Source organism: Nerophis ophidion, linkage group LG19, assembly GCF_033978795.1.
Source record: "Nerophis ophidion isolate RoL-2023_Sa linkage group LG19, RoL_Noph_v1.0, whole genome shotgun sequence".
Taxonomy (NCBI): Eukaryota; Metazoa; Chordata; class Actinopteri; order Syngnathiformes; family Syngnathidae; genus Nerophis; species Nerophis ophidion.
This window is the reverse complement of record NC_084629.1, coordinates 11,786,792-11,810,015: the sequence shown is the minus strand read 5'-3', so window position 1 is coordinate 11,810,015 and position 23,224 is coordinate 11,786,792. Positions and strand designations below refer to the sequence as shown.

Sequence of the window (23,224 nt, the reverse complement as noted above, 5' to 3'; positions counted from 1 at the left end):
ACAATTAGCATTTATTAACTCATGAACAAAAGTACTGAAAAATGCTACCGGAATTGATTGTATTGATTTAAATGTGACTAAATGTGCCCATCCATCCATTTCCTACCACTTGTCCCTTTTGGCGTCACGGGGGGTCGCTGGGGCCTATCTCAGCTGCATTTGGGCAGTAGGCGGGGTACACCCTGGACAAGTCACCACCTCATCGCAGACAATGTGATGGACTAAAGTTACAATATGTTTTTTAATTAACTCATGGGTGTGACCGATTGGCAGGGCATCAGGCGTCATTTTAAAAGCCTACTGATATGAGATTTTCTTATTTAAACGGGGATAGCAGGTCCAGTCTATGTGTCATACTTGATCATTTTGCGATATTGCCATATTTTTGCTGAAAGGACTTAGTAGAGAACATCGACGATAAAGTTCGCAACTTTTGGCCGCTAATAAAAAAGCCTTGCCTTTACTGGAAGTAGCAGACGATGTGCGCGTGACGTCACAGGTTGTAGGGCTCCTCACATCCTCACATTGTTTATAATCATAGCCTCCAGCAGCAAGAGCAATTCGGACCGAAAAAGCGACAATTTCCCCATTAATTTGAGCGAGGATGAAAGATTCGTGGATGAGGAAAGTTACAGTGAAGCACCAAAAAAAAAAAAAAAAAAAAAAAGGCGACGGCTCCAGGCAGCGGCAGTGGGACCGTTTCAGATGTAATTAGACACATTTACTAGGATAATTCTGGAAGATCCCTTATATGCTTATTGTTTTAATAGTGTTTTAGTGAGATTGTAAAGTCATACCTGAAAGTCGGATGACTGCGGTGAACGCCAGTGTCTCTGAGAGAAGCCGAGGAGCCAAGATCACAGCTGCCCTTTTGAGCTGCAGGATGAAGTCGCACAATCCACTGAAGTCTTTGGTAAGAGCCGACTTAATATCCAAATTTTCCCATCCAAAAACCTGCTGGTTGACGTAGAGAAACATGTTCGCTTGATCGCTCTGTGTTAAAGCTTCACAACAAATAAAGAAACACCGGCTGTGTTTCGGTGCTAAAGGCAGCTGCAATCCACCGCTTTCCACCAACAGCATTATTCTTTATAGTCTCCATTATTAATTGAACAGATTGCAAAAGATTCAGCAACACAGATGTCCAAATTACTGTGTAATTATGCGATGAAAAGAGACGACTTTCAGCCGTGTGTGGTGCTGGGCTAATACGTCCGCTACAACCCGAGACGTCACAAACACGCGTCATCATTCCGCGACGTTTTCAACAAAAAACTCAGCGGGAAATTTTAAATTGTAATTTAATAAACTAAAAAGGCCGTATTGGCATGTGTTGCAATGTTAATATTTCATCATTGATATATAAACTATCAGACTGCGTGGTGGGTAGTAGTGGGTTTCAGTAAGCCTTCAACATGTGTAGCGAAGCCTGCACAAACTGTATCAGCACTTGCTCTCATAAAATGTGGTCATTAACTATACAGACACATATTATGATTTCAACATCAAAAAAGAAAACAATTTTGCATAACAGGCGAACCAAAAAATATTAACTAGTAAGCAGATGAAATGTGCACAATTTCCACTATTACATTATTTTGATCATTTCTAAATCTGATTTCTGTGCATAAAGTGTGTTTGTCGCCACAAGAGCTTCGCAGTCGATGCAGCATTGGTTGTTTAAGCTGCTGGGTGGAAGACGAGGACCGAATAAGACAGAGTTTAATTAGTTCTCTGTGTGCTGCCATGTTCTACAAACAATGCCTTTCCCTCCTCCACGCAATCGGTGTAGCGCTCGGAGGCGCGTGTTCTGCCACCGCTGATTTATATTCACGCCTGTGCTTTTGTGCTTTTATGTACGAGTGAATCACGCAGCGATGAGAACAGCCAACAGAAGTATTATCTCCTCTTATCTCCTCCACTGCTCTGCCTTAAGGGCTGTATTCCTCTCTTTTTCTTTCCTGAGAGCCCTCTCAGATATTCACAAACGAACGAAAGGGTCACGAAGTAGCCCGCGCCACAATAAATCTTCCTCCTTTAGCCACATATTTTTGCCTCTGGACTTCCTAATTAGCCGTGACAAGTATGTGGATCGTTAGACATTAGTGGAATGAGTGTGCTACTTGAATGCCACCATCAGAGGTGCTGCTGATTCAGTCTTCCCTAGTTTGCTGTCTAAAGAAAACACAAAAGATAGGGCAGGGGTGTCCAAAGTGCGGCCCGCAGGTCATTTTTTAATGGCCAAATACGATTGAAAAAATGTAAACATAAAAAGTGGTATAAAAGAGAAAATGTAAAATGTGACAGGAACATTTTGCAATGTTTACTCTAATAACACAAAGCTGCCATGCAGGCTGTTTCTTTCTTTAAAAAAAACAATAAGTGAATCAAAATCAATGTCATTATGAGTTATTGACCTATTCAAGGCTCCATTTACGTCACATTAAATATTCCACTTTGAGATATTTTGGGGGGCAAATGTTGCATATTTTGTGTTTGCCATATAAAAAAACTGAGCTGTTTTTTTTCAAAGAAGGGCCTAAAACAAACAAACAAAAAACATTAACAACAAAAAAACGTATAATTGACTGATAGATCTGAAGTTGATCTCGAGACCATTGTGTTAAAAGTAAACAGTAAAAAAAAAAATCTTAATTTATTTTTTAACACTTTAATGCAGGGGTAGGGAACCTATGGCTCGCGAGCCAGATGTGGCTCTTTTGATAACTGCATCTGGCTCTCGGATAAATCTGAGCTGAGACTGTTAAAATTAATGTTCAAAATATAAACATGCTAATGCATTTGAATCCATCTATCCTTTTTTCTACCACACTTGTTCAAGAAGTTGCAATAAGGGTAAGAAGTGATTTATTTATTATCGGTTAGTTTAGGGTTTGCCCTCCTGGGGTATCTTCAGACCACCAAGCACGGACATGAGAGCCTGTTTCAGTGCTACACTATTTTTTTATTTTTCAAAAAGTCTCTCAGTTGCTTTCCAGCAATTGTCTTTTTCCTCTTTCGTTCTCGCTCGCACTCTGGCTCCAGCCTCAACCCCGTCTCTCCTCCTGGCTGCTGCTTATAAATTAGATAAAAAGGCCCAAGTGGGCCTTCTATGCACCTGTTGCTGATTTCGAGGCTGGTCCTTGGCAACAACCCGCTTCGCTGCAACTGCCACGCCCCCTCCACAGTTAGCTTCAGAATAACAATGTTATTACAAAGAATAAGAGACCTATTATAATCTAGAAATGTTGGTCTTACTTAAAAATGCACGCATGCAGTTATTATACGGCTCTCATGGAAATACATTTTAAAATATTTGGATTCTTGGCTCTCTCAGCCAAAAAGGTTCCCGACCCCTGCTTTAATGAGTAGGACCCTTTTGGATCAGTGTGTTTTGTTTTTAAGTATTATAATAGTGAATAAAATCAATGGTGTTATGAGTTGTTGACCTTTTTACGGCTCCGATTATTATATAATCTCAAATATTATACTTAAAAATTTTAATTGAGTGAAAATATTGCATATTTTGTGGGTTTTTTCCATAAAAAACATGGTTTTCTTTGACAAAAAGAGCATACAACTTAAATTTTTAAAAACGTCATTTTGACAGATAGACCTAATGTTGATCTAGAGATTTAAAACTTGAATAATAATACAAATAATAATACTGAATAATGACACATTTTTAACATTTTAATTTTACCAAAACCCTTTGGGGTCCCCGGGATCAAGCCTGAGTGGAGGTCTAAATGTATATTTTTTATACATATACTGGATTTTTTTTTTAAATAAATGGCCCCCGCTTGCTTTGATTTTTCAGTGTGCGGCCCTCAGTGGAAAAAGTTTGGACACCCCTGAGATAGGGATAGTTGGCATCCACACTCTAACGCAGTGCTTCTCAAATATTTTCTGTTACACCCCTCCAACTCCAAGGAAGAAGAAAATATCCCCCCTTCCCACTCTCCACCGTGACTATAAATAGTATAATTTGTCAAAAAATGTTTTTATAACTATACCTATAGCATTGTAAGCTTATCAACATTGAAGGAAACAACACACAGAGGGAAGCCAAGTGCTACATACACTTCATCATATTTTGGTACGGCGAAAAAAAGCATGTTACCCAATCCAATCCAATCCAAGGTCACACGCGCCCCCCTGGCATCGCACCGCGCTCCCCCAGGGCAAGGAGGGCCTGCCCCACTATTTGAGAGAGACTGCTCTAATGAAAAATCATCCAACCAGCATGTTTACACTTAATTCAACACTTTTGGGAAACAAGAGTTAAAACATTCAGATAGTTTCTCCTAGGTCATTGAAAATAATAAAACTATCATCTTTTCTCAAGGAAAAACGTCTGGGGAAAAAATGGTTGTCTTATATTTGGGGTCAAGAGATTTATACATGTTATTTATACAAGTTCCGCCAAATGACTGTGGCCATTTTAAAGAAACTTTGAAAGTTATTTCGAACATGTATACTGCACATATTTTACTTATTTTCTTTACAACGTGTCCAAAAAGGAGTAGGAAGAAGCAAAGTTTATCTAATCCTCCCCCCATTCCTCTGCACAGCAATTCCTAACACATACTTTCTGTTTTCAATTTGTACTCAATTTATATCATTGTGTTCTAAGTACATCAGTTATTCTCATAAGTAGTTAAATCAGTTATGATTCGCTTGATCATATTTTGTTTTCAATAAATTAATGACTCATAATTCTTCTTCTTTGTACTTTTCAAACACAACTGCCTGTTAAACTGGATTATATTAGTACATTGTTTGATTTCTTTAATTAATTTTGTTATTAATTTTAGTTTTAATTTTCCTAAAGGGAACTATCTATTGATCTAATCTATTCCATTATTTAATTCCACATTCTGGTATGCTAAAGGTCTTAAGTTGTGTACCTGCATACAAATGCTTTAAGTCAAATGTTTCCCTAAGGTCTGCTCTTTTGATGAGAATAATTGTTGTACATTCTTGGGAAACAGGTTATAGTATGCTTTGTGCATACTTTTAGCTGTTTGCAAATGCACCTAATCATTGAATTTCAATATTTTGTATTTCATAAATAAAGTGTTTGTATGTTCTTTATTTCCAACATGATGTATTATTCTAACTGATCCTTTTTGTAATGAAGTGTCATTTTGTAGCTATTTCCATTAACTCAGATATGGTAACACTAGTGAGCAGAGAATCTGAAGTGAATTTTGGTGTCAAACTTATTTTGCTTGAATCATTATCGAAATATTTCTTGCCACTTTATGTTGTATACTTTTATATTAGATTTCTTGTTAATTTTATAATTTCTATTACACCTAAAAAAAAAAATATTTTACTCTTTCCACATCTACTCCGTCTATTTGTATTTATGTTTGACTTTTTCTATTAGTGTTACCAAATAGCGTTATTTTACATTTATTGAGATTCAAAGATAGCCTGTTTTTGTCAAACCATTTCTTTAATTTATTAAGTTGTTCTGTTATTATTTGCATTAGTATCTGTGTAAAGGTTTTGCAAAAATACAGACTCGAAACAGAAAATACTGGCAAAACAAGAGCACTAGGACAGGAAGTGATTCTAATAATATGCAGGGAAATAACGAACAAAGTCCAAACTGTCATGTGAGATCATGACCAAAGTTTTCCCCTCACATAACGGATTTCAGACGTTAAAAGGCAGTTCCAGACGAAACAGAAAAAACGGTCATGTGGGATCATGACAAGGGCGTTCCCAATGCAAGTCACAGATTTTCATTCTGTCACTCTCACACGCACACACACACACACACACACACACACACACACACACACACACACACACACACACACACACACACACACACGTACACACACGCACACACGCACGCACGCACGCAGGCACGCACACACACACACACAAAGTTGTGAGCAAGTGAGTAAACAGAAGAAGCATTATGATGCTAAATTCAAGATAATGACCAATAAAGCAAAATTAATCAAATAATTGTTAGGCAACTAAGAAATGTGTTATTTTATTTATTGCAATCTACTAAGCAATAAAAAAGAGGAGTCGTCTTCTATTCAAGTCATTCTTTAATTAAGAAATTAATAGGCGCCAGCGCCCCCCGCGACCCCAAAAGGGAATAAGCGGTAGAAAATGGATGGATAGATGGATGGGACAGCTGAGATCTTCCACCCCAAGTTGCCAACGACACAGTGCAGCAAAACAGTTATGCCTTGAGATTTATTTCTAGCATCCATCCATCGATTTTCTACCGCTTGTCCCTTATGGAGTCGCGGGGGTTGCTGGTGCCTATCTCAGCTTTATTCGGGCGGAAGGCGGGTTACACCCTGGATAAGTCGCCACCCCATTCCTAGCAAGGAGTCCTAATGTGACTTGTCAGTTATGTCGATAATGTTTATTTCGTAACAATATGTCTTATTGCTGCAACGATTAATCGATTGAACTTTGAAGAAAAAGGCTTTTGATTATTGTGCTGCTTGAAGTAATCGTGTAACGAGTGTACTTAATAAAAATTGATGCAACCTGTTCCGATGATGTGTTAATATTGTAGTGTATCTGGAATGGATTACTTGGATTTCCATAAATTTTTACAAGTTGCTTCGTTTTTTTACGATTCGATTTTCGTCTGACTTTTTTGGATCGGATTATTTACGAAAACCAAGGTACTGTAGCACATTTCAAGATGCCTAAAGACACTTACTTGCCTAGGTAGTATTGTATACAGATATATATACACACACACACACACACACACACACCCCATCCATCCATTTTTTACTGCTTGTCCCTTTTGGGGTCGCGGGGGGTGCTGGAGCCTATATATACATATGAAGTATATATATATATCAATCAATCAATCAATGTTAATTTATATAGCCCCAAATCACAAATGTCTCAAAGGACTGCACAAATCATTACGACTACGACATCCTCGGAAGAACCCACAAAAGGGCAAGGAAAACTCACACCCAATGGGCAGGGAGAATTCACATCCAGTGGGACACCAGTGACAATGCTGACTATGAGAAACCTTGGAGAGGACCTCAGATGTGGGCAACCCCCCCCCTCTAGGGGACCGAAAGCAATGGATGTCGAGCGGGTCTAACATGATACTGTGAAAGTTCAATCTATAGTGGCTCCAACACAGCCGCGAGAGTTCAGTTCAAAGCGGATCCAAGACAGCAGCGAGAGTCGAGTCCACAGGAAACCATCCCAAGCGGAGGCGGATCAGCAGCGTAGAGATGTCCCCAACCGATACATAGGCGAGCGGTCCATCCTGAGTCCGGACGAGCGGTCCATCCTGGATCTCGACTCTGGACAGCCAGTACTTCATCCATGGTCATCGGACTGGACCCCCTCCACAAGGGAGGGGGGGACATAGGAGAAAAAAGAAAAGAAGCGGCCGATCAACTGGTCTAAAAAGGAGGTCTATTTAAAGGCTAGAGTATACAGATGAGTTTTAAGGTGAGACTTAAATGCTTCTACTGAGGTAGCATCTCGAACTGTTACCGGGAGGGCATTCCAGAGTACTGGAGCCCGAACGGAAAACGCTCTATAGCCCGCAGACTTTTTGTGGCCTCTAGGAATCACTAATAAGCCGGAGTCTTTTGAACGCAGATTTCTTGCCGGGACATATGGTACAATACAATCGGCAAGATAGGATGGAGCTAGACCGTGTAGTATTTTATACGTAAGTAGTAAAACCTTAAAGTCACATCTTAAGTGCACAGGAAGCCAGTGCAGGTGAGCCAGTACAGGCGTAATGTGATCAAACTTTCTTGTTCTTGTCAAAAGTCTAGCAGCCGCATTTTGTACCAACTGTAATCTTTTAATGCTAGACATGGGGAGACCCGAAAATAATACGTTACAGTATAACGTATATATATATATATATATATATATATATATATATATATATATATATATATATATATATATATATATATATACATATATATATATATATCTTGATTGGATTATCCAGAGAATAGTGCTCGATACCGTGGTAGAGCGCAATATGTAGGTGTGGGAAAAATTACAAGACTACTTCGTCTCTACAGAACTGTTTCATGAGGGGTTCCCTCAATCATCATATATAGGGCTTCACGGTGGAAGAGGGGTTTGTGTGTCTGCTTCACAATACGAAGGTCCTGAGTTGTCCTGGGTTCAATACCGGATCTTTCTGTGTGGAGTTTGCATTATCTACCCGGGACTGCAGGGGTTCCCTCCGGGTATCCTGGCTTCCTCCCTCCTCCAAAGACAAGCACCTGGTGATAGGTTGATTGGCAACACTAAATTGGCACTAGTGTGTGAATGTGAGTGTGAATGTTGTCTGTCTATCTGTGTTGGCCGTTCGATGAGGTGGCGACTTGTCCAGGGATTACACCGCCTTCCGCCCGATTGTAGCTAAGATAGGCAATAGCGCCCCCCGCCACCCCAAAAGGGACAAGTGGAAGAAAATGGATGTGTATATATATATATATATATATATATATACATATATATATATATATATATATGTGTGTGTGTGTGTGTGTGTGTGTGTGTGTGTGTGTGACGCCTCAGTTCAGAAGAGCGTAGTCTTAGGAACAGACAAGATACTGCACAGAGGACCCAAGCCAGCCTATCTGGGTGAGAAGGAGATTTTTTTTCCGTAAATATATGGCACTCAGCATTAAAGGTAGGAATTGGGGGTTAAATCATCAAAATGATTCCCGAGCGTGGCCACCGCTGCTGCCCACTGCTTCCCTCACCCCCCAGGGGGTGGACCAAGGGGATGGGTCAAATACAGAGGGTAATTTCACCTCACCTAGTGTGTGTGTGACTATCAGTGGAACTTTAACTTTAATGTATATATGAAAAAGCACCTATAAGTATATGTTTTCAGTGGACTCTGAAATGGGCTTCAGGGAAAGTGGACTTACAGTGACCTCTGCTGGTGCTTGCCTCACATTTTAATTCACAATTTGAATTCCCTCCTTGTTTTTGTATATGTTGTCAGTATCAGACACATCCCTTAAGCACATATAAATGTTGAATGATATGCAGTGTTTGTATGTGCATAGAAAGGCAACACATAATGACCACGTGTGATTGTTTTATTATCATTGCGTTTAAAAAGAAGATACTACACAACTATCACCAGTGAAGACTACAAGTTAGTAAAAATGTTTTTTTTTTCCTCTCGCTCTTTTTTTCTTTCAAAGATAGATCATGTGTTCCTTCAAACATAACAAGTAATGCAACAGTCAACACATACATTAGCAGTCACATGTCACTTTTATAGTGTAAACAAGTACCTTGTAACAAGATGGGATCACTCATTTTGTTCTTTGGATTATTATGGGCTACAAGAGTAGAATTAGAAAAAAGGGATATCAAAGCTGCCCTGCAAGAGGTGTAATGTGTTTGTAGCTCCTGCTTGAATGAATCTTTGGGGGTTTGCAAGTGAAATTCCAAGATCCTAAGAGGTTGATCATGTATATGTTTAAATATATTTTCATATAAAGGCACAAAAATATGGTGTAAAGGAATAATGCGTATGAATAATGGCACCATTTAGACATGTTCTGACATTGTGACATTAAACATAGAAGTTGCCAATTATGTACATTATGAGACAATTACATTGGGGCTATGTACACTTGCTCGGGGAAATTGTTAAGTATTTTCCTCTCTGTTCTTCTCCCCACAAGCCAGGTTAAGGATGCTTGTTTTCATTGATGGCCACCGTTTTCTTTTATTGTCCCGCCTCCCAACAATACTTTGTGCTGACGGGGCAAGATCTTTATCACCCGGATGCCTGTTTGTACAGAGCAAAAAGAGAGTGGATTTGGCCTGCGGTGGCTCTATACTTCATCCTCTAATAGGGCAAAATGTGTCCTATGTATATACACACTCTCTTCCGAATGGCATCGCAGTCTATGACAAGAGACATTGAAAAAGACATTCAGACATGTGGTCATTTCCTCACTACTTTATAAATATAAACATGAGATGATTGCACCCTGATAGATGCACGGTTTTAAAAAGCCTTGCACAGTGTGAACATCTCCATGTGCAAAAAAACAACCGAAAATGTGACTTTACTTTTTAAAGTCCAAAAGCTGCGTATAAAAATGTCTAAGTAGGCACTGGTTTGTTTGCATTATGGCAGTGATTGAATGAAATGGGAATGAACTACAGCAAAGACACACAATTATACTAGAACTCTCTCCTTAAAACTTTAAAACTGTGTAAAAATGTCTAACCCTCCATCATATGTGATTAAAACCTTTCGATAAAAAAAGATGTTACTTAAAAACGGAACATTGTTTTTTTTTATGTCAAGTAAAAGCATGTCCACCTTTCATTTGAATACCAAAAACACACTTTTTTTTTAATATTTCACAGACACTCGCTAGTCCAAAAATATTTTTTAAGAAGTATTTTGAATTGTTATTATTTCAATGAATTAACCTTTTTGAGACTACTTTAAATTTGAAGGACAGGACACCTTAGTTCTGGAATGGCATTCCCTATTATCAATCGCCAATAATTTTAATTAAGGCCCAAACCGGCTCTGTTGGTTTTCTAGAATGTGAGTAAGTGTGTGTGCTCTTCTGCAGATGTGTTGGTGTGGTACAGTGGTACATGCATGGGGTGGCTCTCACAGGTTCATACGGTGAGGTCGTCCGACCTGGCCTTACTAACTTGGCTCAGCCGGCTCAGAGGTCTGCTGTCCTCTATCGATGCCTTCCTCCCCGCCTGGGCCGTGTTTTCCCCCTCCCTAGTGACCACTCCCTGGACCTCTGTGTCGGCACCCTGCCACTCTCCACCTTCCACCCCCGTCGGCTGCGCCTCCTCTGCCCCATCCACCTGATGCAATGTCACCCCTCCGGTCTCTGTGGTCTGGGCATAGGAGGGCAAACTCTCGTCGTAGGCTTTGGGAATGTCCCCCATGGGCAGCTCTTCCTCCTCCTCCGCCTTCTCCTCCAGCCCATGGAATGGCGGCGCGCCCCTTCCGGCCTCCATGCCCACTTCTGCCAGCGGGTAGAGATGCGTTATGGGGGGAACTTTCTCCTCGTCCAATCGCCTGTAACCTTTGGCCCTCTGCAGCGAAGACACAGCCAAGGGGGGGAGGCTCTTCCCAAGCGTCAAGGGGGCCGACCCCTCGCCCTGTGCCGGAGCGGGGGACGGTTTGCGGAAAACAAAGCGGATCTTCTTGAGACCCAGGTGGCTGATCTCCACAAAGTTGAGAAAGAGCGAGACGCAAGCTACAGCCAACATGAAGATGATGAAGACAGTTTTCTCTGTTGGACGAGACACAAAGCAGTCCACGGTGTTAGGGCAGGGCCAGCGGCTGCATTTGTAAAGCGGCAGGATGCGGAAGCCGTACAGGAAGTACTGGCCCACCACAAAGCCCACCTCAAAGAGTGTCTTGAAAACGATATGACAGATGTAGGTCCTCAGCAAGGTGCCCTCCAGTCGGAACTTTTTGCTTCCTTTGGTGCTGGTCTCTTTAGTGGTGCGGACGCTTCCCTGATCGGGTGCCAGCGGCAGTCTCTCCTCGCTCAGCTCCTGTTGCCGACTAAGTTCGGCTTCCTCACGCTCCTTGCGCTTCTCCTCCATGTGCACGTGGTGCACGGCATGGCCCACGTACACCAGAGACGGCGTGGACACAAAAATGATCTGCAGCACCCAGAGGCGGATATGTGATATTGGAAAGGCCTCGTCGTAGCACACGTTCTCACAACCGGGTTGCTGCGTGTTGCACACATAGTCGGACTGCTCGTCGCCCCACACGAACTCCGCCGCCGTGCCCAGGATGAGGATGCGGAAGATGAAGAGCACCGTGAGCCACACCCTGCCGATCACTGTGGAGTGCTCGTTGACTTCCTCTAAAATGTTTCCCAGAAAACTCCAGTCACCCATGATCGGTCCGTAGCACTGCAGAATGAAGGGTGGGGTAGGGAGGGACGCGGAGGGTGCAGAAGGCCAGGGAGGGTGGGGTAGGCAGACCGGACAAGGGGAGGGGGGTGACACATGGAGTTGTCAAATGTAAGAAAATGCGAAAAACTTGACAGATATAACGCGACTGAAATTTGAAAATTTGTACGGACTGATGATAGCGCTGTCGATTTAATACTAGTTCACTACACTCTGTTCTTTTAGTAATATACTCATTCTAAACTATGGTAAATAGAGTTTGAAGGTTCTAGTCACGTTCTTGACAGAATATATGTACAGTATAAATTTAGCTGGTATCAACCGCAGCGTTGGCTGTCTCGGGAAACGCCATTAACGCCATAAACATGACTAGCAAACAGCCAAATGCATGTCCTCAGCCGTTTTGGTAAAACAAACCATAACAACAGGAGCTAAAAGCGAGAAAAAAAACAGCAATCCAATCTTCCATATGCTCACTTAAAAGTAACAAAATGGGCAACTTGCCACAGCTGCGGCTCCCTCGAAGTTGAGTCCCGTCCCGTTCTCTTGGCACCCGGCAGGGAAAAGTGAACTTTTTTCTGCCCTCTTTCCCACCTAAAGCCCTGTCCTTGTCGCCCCACTGAGCAGATGTGAATGAATCGGCTCTGATGGTTGGTTTTGAGTTTGCTGCGATGTTTAAGCTTGGAGCCAGACGGCCTTTATTTGCCGGGGCGACGTGTGGTGACGCAGAGAAGACAATAGGATCAACAACAGAGCTGGAGCGGGGATGTATGGGGAGTAGGCCTCAGGCTTCCACAGCAGCATGGATGCTGGGGCACTGGGTCCACCACAGTCCGGACTAACTTCCTCGCACGTCGAGCATGTTGAAATGCAGCGGATGGAGCCGCCAAGCCTACGGCTGTGCTGCCGTTCCAAAAGTTACAAGAGTCATAGGGATGACGGCGAGTGGACTAGCTCCTGTTATAAGTGCACAATGGATATATGTAGAAATATATGAAGTAGATCTTCAATCACATTTCTAGTATTTGAAATACTATGAAACTATTTGAACTATTAACTATTTGAACTAGAAATGTGCAGATCCATCGGCCTACGATCAGTGTCTGACAAGTTTTGTGAAAAAGTGAAAAAAAATGTGATCGGCCAGTCGATTAATGCTTTGGAATGCCGGTCTCAAACACCAATTCAATCTGGCTGATAAGTGACAAGCAGCTAATCATGCATCTCCATAAACAATATAGAATCGCTCCTCTAGAGTGATAATAATCACCTCCATTACGGCAAATAAACTGCATTTCTTAGTATCTTATGTAACATAATCACTGGAGGATGAGGCTAATCATTTTACACAATGAGCAAAAGCCAGGACCTTTGCTAACCGAGCTTGAAAAAACATTGCGCATATCAATGCAGGAGTAATCAAATCGATATTTAAATTTTCTCAAAATCCTTTGTTTTTATTGTTTTTCAATCAATCAATCAATCAATGTTTACTTATATAGCCCTAAATCACTAGTGTCTCAAAGGGCTGCACAAACCACCACGACATCCTCGGTAGGCCCACATAAGGGCAAGGAAAACTCACACTCAGTGGGACATTGGTGACAATAATGACCCAGTGGGACGTCAGTGACAATGATGACTATGAGAACCTTAGAGAGGAGGAAAGCAATGGATGTCGAGCGGGTCTAACATGATACTGTGAAAGTTCAATCCACAATGGATACAACACAGTCGCGAGAGTCCAGTCCAAAGAGGATCCAAGACACAGCAGCGAGAGTCCCGTTCACAGCGGAGCCAGCAGGAAACCCTCCCAAGCGGAGGCGGATCAGCAGCGCAGAGATGTCCCCAGCCGATACACAGGCGAGCAGTTTTTGTTAATGTTTAAAAACTCGGGGAAACAATTTCTTGGAGACAGGAGGACATTTAGGACAAAATTCATGTAAACAAGTTGCAGATAGTAATTTTTTTACTTCTGTTTGGTTATTGTGTACTATACTGACTTTGTTTCGATCGAACAATTATAAGTAAAGAATAGTGCCTTCCGCCCGATTGTAGCTGAGATAAGCTCCAGCAACCCCCGCAGCCCCAAAAAAGGACAAGCGGTGGAAAATGGATAAAATAGACTAAGTAAGCAGTTTAAAATTCCTGTTGATAATGAAAATGTCAACAGCACTCACCATAAATACATTTATAAACTAGTACAATGGAAAAACAAGTTGCCTCTATATTGAAGCTATTATCATACGTCTGATTTATGACACTAAGACTTCCAAAGTTTTCGGGTCTCCCCATGTCTAGCATTAAAAGATTACAGTTGGTACAAAATGCGGCTGCTAGACTTTTGACAAGAACAAGAAAGTTTGATCACATTACGCCTGTACTGGCTCACCTGCACTGGCTTCCTGTGCACTTAAGATGTGACTTTAAGGTTTTACTACTTACGTATAAAATACTACACGGTCTAGCTCCATCTTATCTTGCCGATTGTATTGTACCATATGTCACGGCAAGAAATCTGCGTTCAAAGGACTTATTAGTGATTCCCAAAGCCCAAAAAAAGTCTGCGGGCTATAGAGCATTTTCCGTTCGGGCTCCAGTACTCTGGAATACCCTCCCGGTAACAGTTCGCGATGCCACCTCAGTAGAAGCATTTAAGTCTCACCTTAAAACTCATTTGTATACTCTAGCCTTTAAATAGACTCCCTTTTTAGACCAGTTGATCTGCCGTTTCTTTTCTTTTTCTTCTATGTCCCACTCTCCCGTGTGGAGGGGGTCCGGTCCGATCCGGTGGCCATGTACTGCTCGCCTGTGTATCGGCTGGGGACATCTCTGCGCTGCTGGTCCGCCTACGCTTGGGATGGTTTCCTGCTGGCTCCGCTGTGAACGGGACTCTCGCTGCTGTGTCTTGGATCCTCTTTGGACTGGACTCTCGCGACTGTGTTGTATCCATTGTGGATTGAACTTTCACAGTATCATGTTAGACCCGCTCGACATCCATTGCTTTCCTCCTCTCTAAGGTTCTCATAGTCATCATTGTCACTGACGTCCCACTGGGTCATTATTGTCACCGATGTCCCACTGGGTGTGAGTTTTCCTTGCCCTTATGTGGGCCTACCGAGGATGTCGTGGTGGTTTGTGCAGCCCTTTGAGACACTAGTGATTTAGGGCTCTATAAGTAAACATTGATTGATTGATTGATATGATCATAAAGGGTACAATGTCACAGAGATTTTCGAGCAAATTTGAATGTAAATGAGCGAGCCAGTCACGTGATCTGTGACAGAGTTAGGAACCAGAGATCCCTTCCCTAATCAACAACAATGCTATAGACTTTATGAGCGTCAACAAAGATGACTTTGAGGAATATTATTATATATTATAAACCTTATATTTTTGAGCCCGAACATAAGGAGAGTGAGTAATAAGTTTTAGAAGCCAGGTGCTAAACGGACATAGTTTTATTGTGACACTATAGCAGCATCATTACGTGCTACACATACAAACTAACCATGATAAAACAAACACTTACAGTACTTGCCGAGATGCCGACCATATATAATCCTGTTTGATTGAAAAATCAATAACAATCCTCAAGAAGGGTTTGAAAAATGTTGCCGCCACTTGCGAATTTTCCGCCGTCTCAGTCGACCAACCTCTCGGTCCATGCCCACAAGTGTCTACTACCAGGTGAGAGATGCATGAATTATAATCTATGATTTACTTTTACCAAGTTTGAGACAAAGCAGAAGCAGCCGTCGGCTCGGTGTGTCTACAATAGCAGCGTAGGATAGCATTATCAGCGATGAGCTGGCGACTTGTCCAGGGTGTACACCGCCTTCCGCCCGATTGTAGCTGAGATAGGCACCAGCGCCGCTCCAAAGGGAACAAGCGGTAGAAAATGGATGGATGGATGGAGATAGCATTATCATACTGCTATCAATGTGCTGATATAATAGTCCGTCTGCGTTGGCGCTTGTAATAACAATATCGTTCATATTTGGTAAATTTTCAGGTCACGACATGTAAATGGAATATTGTTGGCAGTTTCTGAATGTTTTGTAGAGGGTCTTATGGGCACAATAGAGGACCCTCGATTTGTTGACTCAATTGTTACCTATTTATTTACGATTTACAACCTACTCAGTGGCCCAGTGGTTAGAGCAGGGGTTGGGAACCTTTTTGGCTGAAAGACCCAAAAAGCCAAATATTTTAAAATGTATTTCCGTAAGAGCCATATAATATTTTTTTTTACACCGAACAAAACTAAACACGTGCGTTTTTAAGTAAGACCAACATTTCTAGAGTATAATAGGTCTCTTATTCTTTGTAATAACATTGTTATTCTCGAGCTAACTGTGGAGGGGGCGTGGCTTGCTGGCCTGCAGCGAACTGGGGTGTGCCAGGACCGGCCTCGAAATCAGCGACAGGTTCGTAGATGGCCCACCTGGGCCTTGTTATCTAATCACCTGTCGCTCTGTTATAAGCAGCAGCCAGGAGGAGAGACGGGGTTGGGGCTGGAGCCAGAGCGCGAGCGAAAACGAAAGAGAAAAATACAATTGCTGGTCCGATAACCATGGATGAAGTACTGGCTGTCCAGAGTCGAGACCCAGGATGGACCGCTCGCCTGTATCGATTGGGGACATCTCTACGCTGCTGATCCGACTCCGCTTGAGATGGTCGCCTGTGGACGGGACTCTCGCTGCTGTCTTGGATCCGCTTTGAACTGAACTCTCGCGGCTGTGTTGGAGCCACTATGGATTGAACTTTCACAGTATCATGTTAAACCCGCTCGACATCCATTGCTTTCGGTCCCCTAGAGGGGGGGGGTTGCCCACATCTGAGGTCCTCTCCAAGGTTTCTCATAGTCAGCATTGTCACTGGCGTCCCACTGGATGGGAATTCTCCCTGCCCACTGGGTGTGAGTTTTCCTTGCCCTTTTGTGGGTTCTTCCGAGGATGTTGTAGTCGTAATGATTTGTGCAGTCCTTTGAGACATTTGTGATTTGGGGCTATATAAATAAACATTGATTGATTGATTGATTGAAAGCAACTGAGAGACTTATTGAAAAATAAAACAATATTGTAACCCTGAAACAGGCTCTCATGTTGGTCTTTGGTGGTCTGACGAACCCCATGAAGGCAAGCCCCACACTAACCAAGAATAAATAAATAACTTCTTACCATTAACGCAAATTCTTGAACGGGTGCGGTAGAAAACAGCTGGATGAATTAAAAATGCATGAGAATGTTTTATATTTTGAACATTATTTTTAACACTGTGATTACAAGTGGAATCATTCATTACTTATCATATTAAGCAATGTCAGCTAAGATTTATCCGAGAGCCAGATGCAGTCATCAAAAGAGCCACATCTGGCTCGCGAGCCATAGGTTCCCTAACCCTCGGTTAGAGTGTACACCCTGAGATCGGTAGGTTGGGAGTTCAAACTCCGGCCGAGTCATACCAAAGACTATGAAAAAATGGGACCCTATCCTCCCTGCTTGGCACTCAGCATCGAGGGTTGGAATTGGGGGTTAAATCGCCATAAATGATTCCCGGGCGTGGCACCGCTGCTGCCCACTGCTCCCCTCGCTTCCCAGGGGGTGATCAAAGGGATGGGTCAAATGCAGAGGACACATTTCACCACACCTAGTGTGTTTGTGACAATCATTGGTACTTTAACTTTAACATTTTGATTGCATAAAAAAGCTCATCATATTTGTTCTCTTCTTACAAAAGGATTGTGAACGATAGACAGAACATCTCTTTCCAATGTTTGCGTATTTCTAGTATGACAGATATGCTGATATGGTCAGAGTGCAGAAGCGTTTCCAATATCATGTCATCTGACCTTGAATCTATGGAAATTGCGAAGATATCCAGAGCGAAATATTAAAAATGGCAGTATGAAATTATGGCATTTTGTGATGTTTCACAAACTTTGCGGATTGTAAATACAATTGGATTTGGTTCAATAAATACAGTGAAACAAAATTAAGCATGTAAAGTCAATTTATTTTTTCATTCTCCTGGTACTTTAAAAATGTACAACTAATACATGTGATCGGTATCGGTATTGGTATCAGCCGATCTTACTCATAGATAATTGGTATTGGAATCGGCAGCATTAAAAAAAAATCTTGAACAGAAAATCTTTTATTTTAACCTTGTAAACAATTATTGGAATACATCGCAATTGTTTATACCTTGTGAAAGATTACTTTTTTAAACACCCCACCTTTTGTATAACTTAGTTTTCAACTAAAATTTTAGCCAAACATTTGTTTTGGTTTTCAAATATTGGTAGTGTTTCTGTAATCATATGGCCCTCAGCTTTCCAACATGTCATAAAATAACAGTTGATAAAGTATTAGTCTATTTAAAACAAAAAATGTTTTGGTCTTAACTTGCGCATTTCAAAATACGAAAACAGGCTTGATCAATCATGATTGTTTTTGACAGCTCTTCGTCCTCTCCCTTCCTATGCAATGGGCTATTACATGTTACTACACATGCGCAGACTTGATTCCGGGGGACGGATCACAACACACCTGTTGGCACAGGTGTGTTATAAAGAGGAAGGCATAAAGAAAGCAAAACTACCCAAGGTGTCAACAGTTTTCTCAGTGACACTGAATGTCAACACAGAAAGAGCTTCTGTCAGTGCAGGATGCAAGTGGAGTGTGATGATATTCAATTAAAATATGAGTATTAAAGGGGTCCTATTTTGTAAAATCAACTTTTTTCTTGTGTATTTGCGATCCCCTTAACTCTCGAAAATTTTAATCCAAACGATGGCGACGTGGCCGATATACTATTAAAACACTTTTGCCTCTTTCCAAACAAGCCGTTTGGAAATTGAGACACTGGTGATGTATTTTGCCTCGAGGTTTACCCATAAAGCTTTGCGCGAGTCTGACTTTTTTATTCAGTTGTTACGTTTCCTATTTTTCTATCCTCTTGTTGTGGGGCAGACTGGCTGGTACATGGACATGCATGCTAAAATCCTCCGCCGTTGCCATTTCTAATAAAAAGAAGCGTTTAGTTTTAACTTATCTGTCAGTAAACTCGATATGGAAGCACTAAAAAGGAGGGCTTTGGCATGTAAATAAGACCACCCACAAAACGAACCATTTTGAAGAAACAGTTAGAAAGCGGTTTGAAGATGGTCTGCGAAATAAAAATCAATGCACTATTTTGGCGTGGCGCAGTGGGAGAGTGGCCGTGCGCAACCAGAGGGTCCCTGGTTCAATCCCCACCTAGTACCAACCTCGTCACGTCCATTGTGTCCTGAGCAAGACACTTCACCCTTGCTCCTGATGGGTGCTGGTTAGCGCCTTGCATGGCAGCTCCCTCCATCAGTGTGTGAATGTGTGTGTGAATGGGTAAATGTGGAAGTAGTGTCAAAGCGCTTTGAGTACCTTGAAGGTAAAAAAGGGCTATACAAGTACAACCCATTTATCATTTATCATTGGACCAAAGCACCACCGTTACATGTTATGTAGTCCACAGGTAAGATTTTTTAAAAGTAGAAAAAAAATCTAATATGACCTTTCTAAATTGCTCGAAATAGTAAACTATTTTAACTGAGGGACTGGTGGGATGTAGTGCAAGCTCGGCAGGTAGGAACTTTTTTTGGAGTCAACAATTTCATCTCATTCGAACACGGCCACCATCAAGAGCTCTCTTTTTTCCACCAGTCACACTCATTTTGGGCCTTCCAATAATGTGTCAACTGCGCTTACAAAATAATGATCTCCAAAAATGTGCTTATATTTTATTAAATGTTGCTTGATGTTCTTAAAGGGGAACTGCACTTTTTTCATTATGAAAGACATGACAAGGTATTTTTTTTATGCCTTCTAAATATTAAATAAATGCGATCAAAAGTCAGCTTACAAAGGAGCCTATGAGAGCCGCTCTATTCTGCCTATAAAAAAAACATACAAACACCTCCATTGGGTTTTATATATGTAGATGATGTAAATATATATATATATATATATATATATATATATATATATATATATATATATATATATATATATATATATATATATATATCTAACGTAGTAAAGGACACGTTTAACATATATTTTTTATATTTACATATTTTTCTCATTTGAAGCATACGCTGCACAGTCATTTCAAAAACGCATCACGTTTGCTTTTTTTTTCATCACTGATTATTACTCACTCTCGACTTCATGAGCGGCAACCAACATAATAAAACATCACTTTCTGTACAATGTCTGCTGTCATTAGGATGCCGACTGCTAGGATGTTCATATATTCCCATTTAGATGAAGAATGACTCATAATCCTCGCGAAGACAAAATGGGGGTGGAACCAATTGTATTTCTGTCTCTTTCTCGCCATTTCCTGGTCTAAATTGGCTGTCAAAGTGTACCAACTTATCGGAATACGTCTTCATTCTTTTACTATTTGGGTGAGATGCATGATTTATGATCTAGGATAAAGATTGACCAGCAAGGAAACAAGGAAGCATCTGATTAGTCGATCAAGTCAACATTGGTACACAAGCTTGTGATCACGGTGCCGCTATTAATAGTTTATCTGCGTTAGTGCTTACAATACACATTATTGATAATATTTGGGTACCATTCAAGTCACAAAATGTAAATGGAGTATTGTTGGTGGTTTTTGAATTTATTATTATTGTTATTTATTGTGTTTTATGAGTGAAATAGAGGACCTCCCATTGGCTCTGCTGTAAGCAGACTTTTATTTATGTTTATTGACGAGTTACAATGCATTAAAAAAAAAAAAACACCATCCATTTTTGGCAAAATTCCCCCAAAAGTGCAATTCCCCTTTAATTTTCTACTAACTATAGTAAAAGCATAATTAAATTAGTCTCGCCAACTTAAATGTGCAGCTGGCATCGAAGTGTCTCACAAACTGGTAAATTACCATGTTTTTCTTATGAGTAAGGCTCCAAGGACCAGGATTGCCCTAGGCCACCAGATGACTAATTAGCCTTTACTTCAGGGGTCACCAATGCGGTGCCCGCGGGCACCAGGTAGCCCGTACGGACCAGATGAGTAGTCCGCTGGCCTGTTCTAAAAATACCTCAAATAGCAGCACCTACGACATTTTTAATTCTAAGAGAGACAAAACTCAAATAGAATTTGAAAATCCAAGAAAATATTTTAAAGACTTGGTCTTCACTTGTTTAAGTAAATTCATTTAATTTTTTACTTTGCTTCTTATAACTTCCAGAAAGAAAATTTTAGAGAAAAAATACAACCTTAAAAATGATTTTAGGATTTTTAAACACATATACCTTTTTACCTTTTAAATTCCTTCCTCTTCTTTCCTGACAATTTAAATCAATGTTCAAGTATTTTTTTTTTTATCGTAAAGAATAATAAATACATTTTAATTAAATTCTTCATTTTAGCTTCTGTTTTTTCGACAAAGAATATTTGTGAAATATTTCTTCAAACTTATGATTAAAATTCAAAAAGATTATTCTGGCAAATCTAGAAAATCCATATAATCAAATTTGAATGTTATTTTAAAGTCTTTTGAATTTCTTTTAAAATTTTTGTTCTGGAAAATCTAGAAGAAATAATGTTTTGTCTTTGTTAGAAATATAGCTTAGTCCAATTTGTTATATATTATACAAAGTGTAGATTGGATTTTAACCTATTTAAAACATGTCATCAAAATTCTAAAATTAATCTTAATCAGGAAAAATTACTAATGATGTTCCATAAATTCTTTTTTAAATTTTTTCAAAAAGATTCGAATTAGGTAGTTTTTCTCTTCATTTTTTTTCGGTGGAATTTGGAATTTTATAGAGTCGAAATTGAAGATAAACTATGTTTCAAAATTTAATTTTCATTTTTTTTCGCATTTTCTCCTCTATTAAACTGTTAAACTAAGTGTTTTTTCCATCATTTATTCTCTACAAAAAACCTTCCGTAAAAGGGAAAAAAAATGTGCGACGGAATGACAGACAGAAATACCCATTTTTTATATATATATAGATTTATAGGTGACATCATACGCAAATACGGTGTTAGCTTTCACTGTTATGCTGATGACACCTAACTCTACATGCCCCTAAAGCTGACCAACACGCCGGATTGTAGTCAGCTGGAGGCGTGTCTTAATGAAATTAAACAATGGATGTCCGCTAACTTTTTGCAACTCAACGCCAAAAAAACGGAAATGCTGATTATCGGTCCTGCTAGACACCGACCTCTATTTAATAATACAACTCTAACATTTGACAAGCAAACAATTAAACAAGGCGACACGGTAAAGAATCTGGGTATTATCTTCGACCCAACTCTCTCCTTTGAGGCACACATTAAAAGCGTTACTAAAACGGCCTTCTTTCATCTCCGTAATATCGCTAAAATTCGCTCCATTCTGTCCACTAAAGACGCTGAGATCATTGTCCATGCGTTTGTTACGTCTCGCCTCGACTACTGTAACGTATTGTTTTCGGGTCTCCCCATGTCTAGCATTAAAAGATTACAGTTGGTACAAAATGCGGCTGCTAGACTTTTGACAAGAACAAGAAAGTTTGATCACATTACGCCTGTACTGGCTCACCTGCACTGGCTTCCTGTGCACTTAAGATGTGACTTTAAGGTTTTACTACTTACGTATAAAATACTACACGGTCTAGCTCCATCCTATCTTGCCGATTGTATTGTACCATATGTCCCGGCAAGAAATCTGCGTTCAAAGGACTCCGGCTTATTAGTGATTCCCAAAGCCCAAAAAAAGTCTGCGGGCTATAGAGCTTTTTCATTTTGGGCTCCAGTACTCTGGAATGCCCTCCCGGTAACAGTTCGAGATGCCACCACAGTAGAAGCATTTAAGTCTCACCTTAAAACTCATTTGTATACTCTAGCCTTTAAATAGACTCCCTTTTTAGACCAGTTGATCTGCCGTTTCTTTTCTTTTTCTCCTATGTCCCACTCTCCCTTGTGGAGGGGGTCCGGTCCGATCCGGTGGCCATGTACTGCTTGCCTGTGTATCGGCTGGGGACATCTCTGCGCTGCTGATCCGCCTCCGCTTGGGATGGTCTCCTGCTGGCTCCGCTGTGAACGGGACTCTCGCTGCTGTGTTGGATCCGCTTTGGACTGGACTCTCGCGACTGTGTTGGATCCATTATGGATTGAACTTTCACAGTATTATGTTAGACCCGCTCGACATCCATTGCTTTCCTCCTCTCCAAGGTTCTCATAGTCATTATTGTCACCGATGTCCCACTGGGTGTGAGTTTTCTTTGCCCTTATGT

The 23,224-nt window shown here is 40.9% G+C and overlaps 1 protein-coding gene across 1 annotated transcript in view; it reads right to left on the bottom strand.

Moving 5' to 3' along the window:
- Positions 1 to 9,102: 9,102 nt before the first annotated feature.
- LOC133537964 (gap junction alpha-8 protein-like) overlaps positions 9,103 to 23,224 on the bottom strand; it is a 135,117-nt gene continuing 120,995 nt past the window's right edge. The window contains exon 3 of the mRNA XM_061879157.1: positions 9,103 to 11,937. Coding sequence (XP_061735141.1) covers positions 10,666 to 11,922 — 1,257 coding nt within the window. The 5' untranslated portion in view covers positions 11,923 to 11,937 and the 3' untranslated portion in view covers positions 9,103 to 10,665. The remainder of the gene's footprint in view (positions 11,938 to 23,224) is intronic.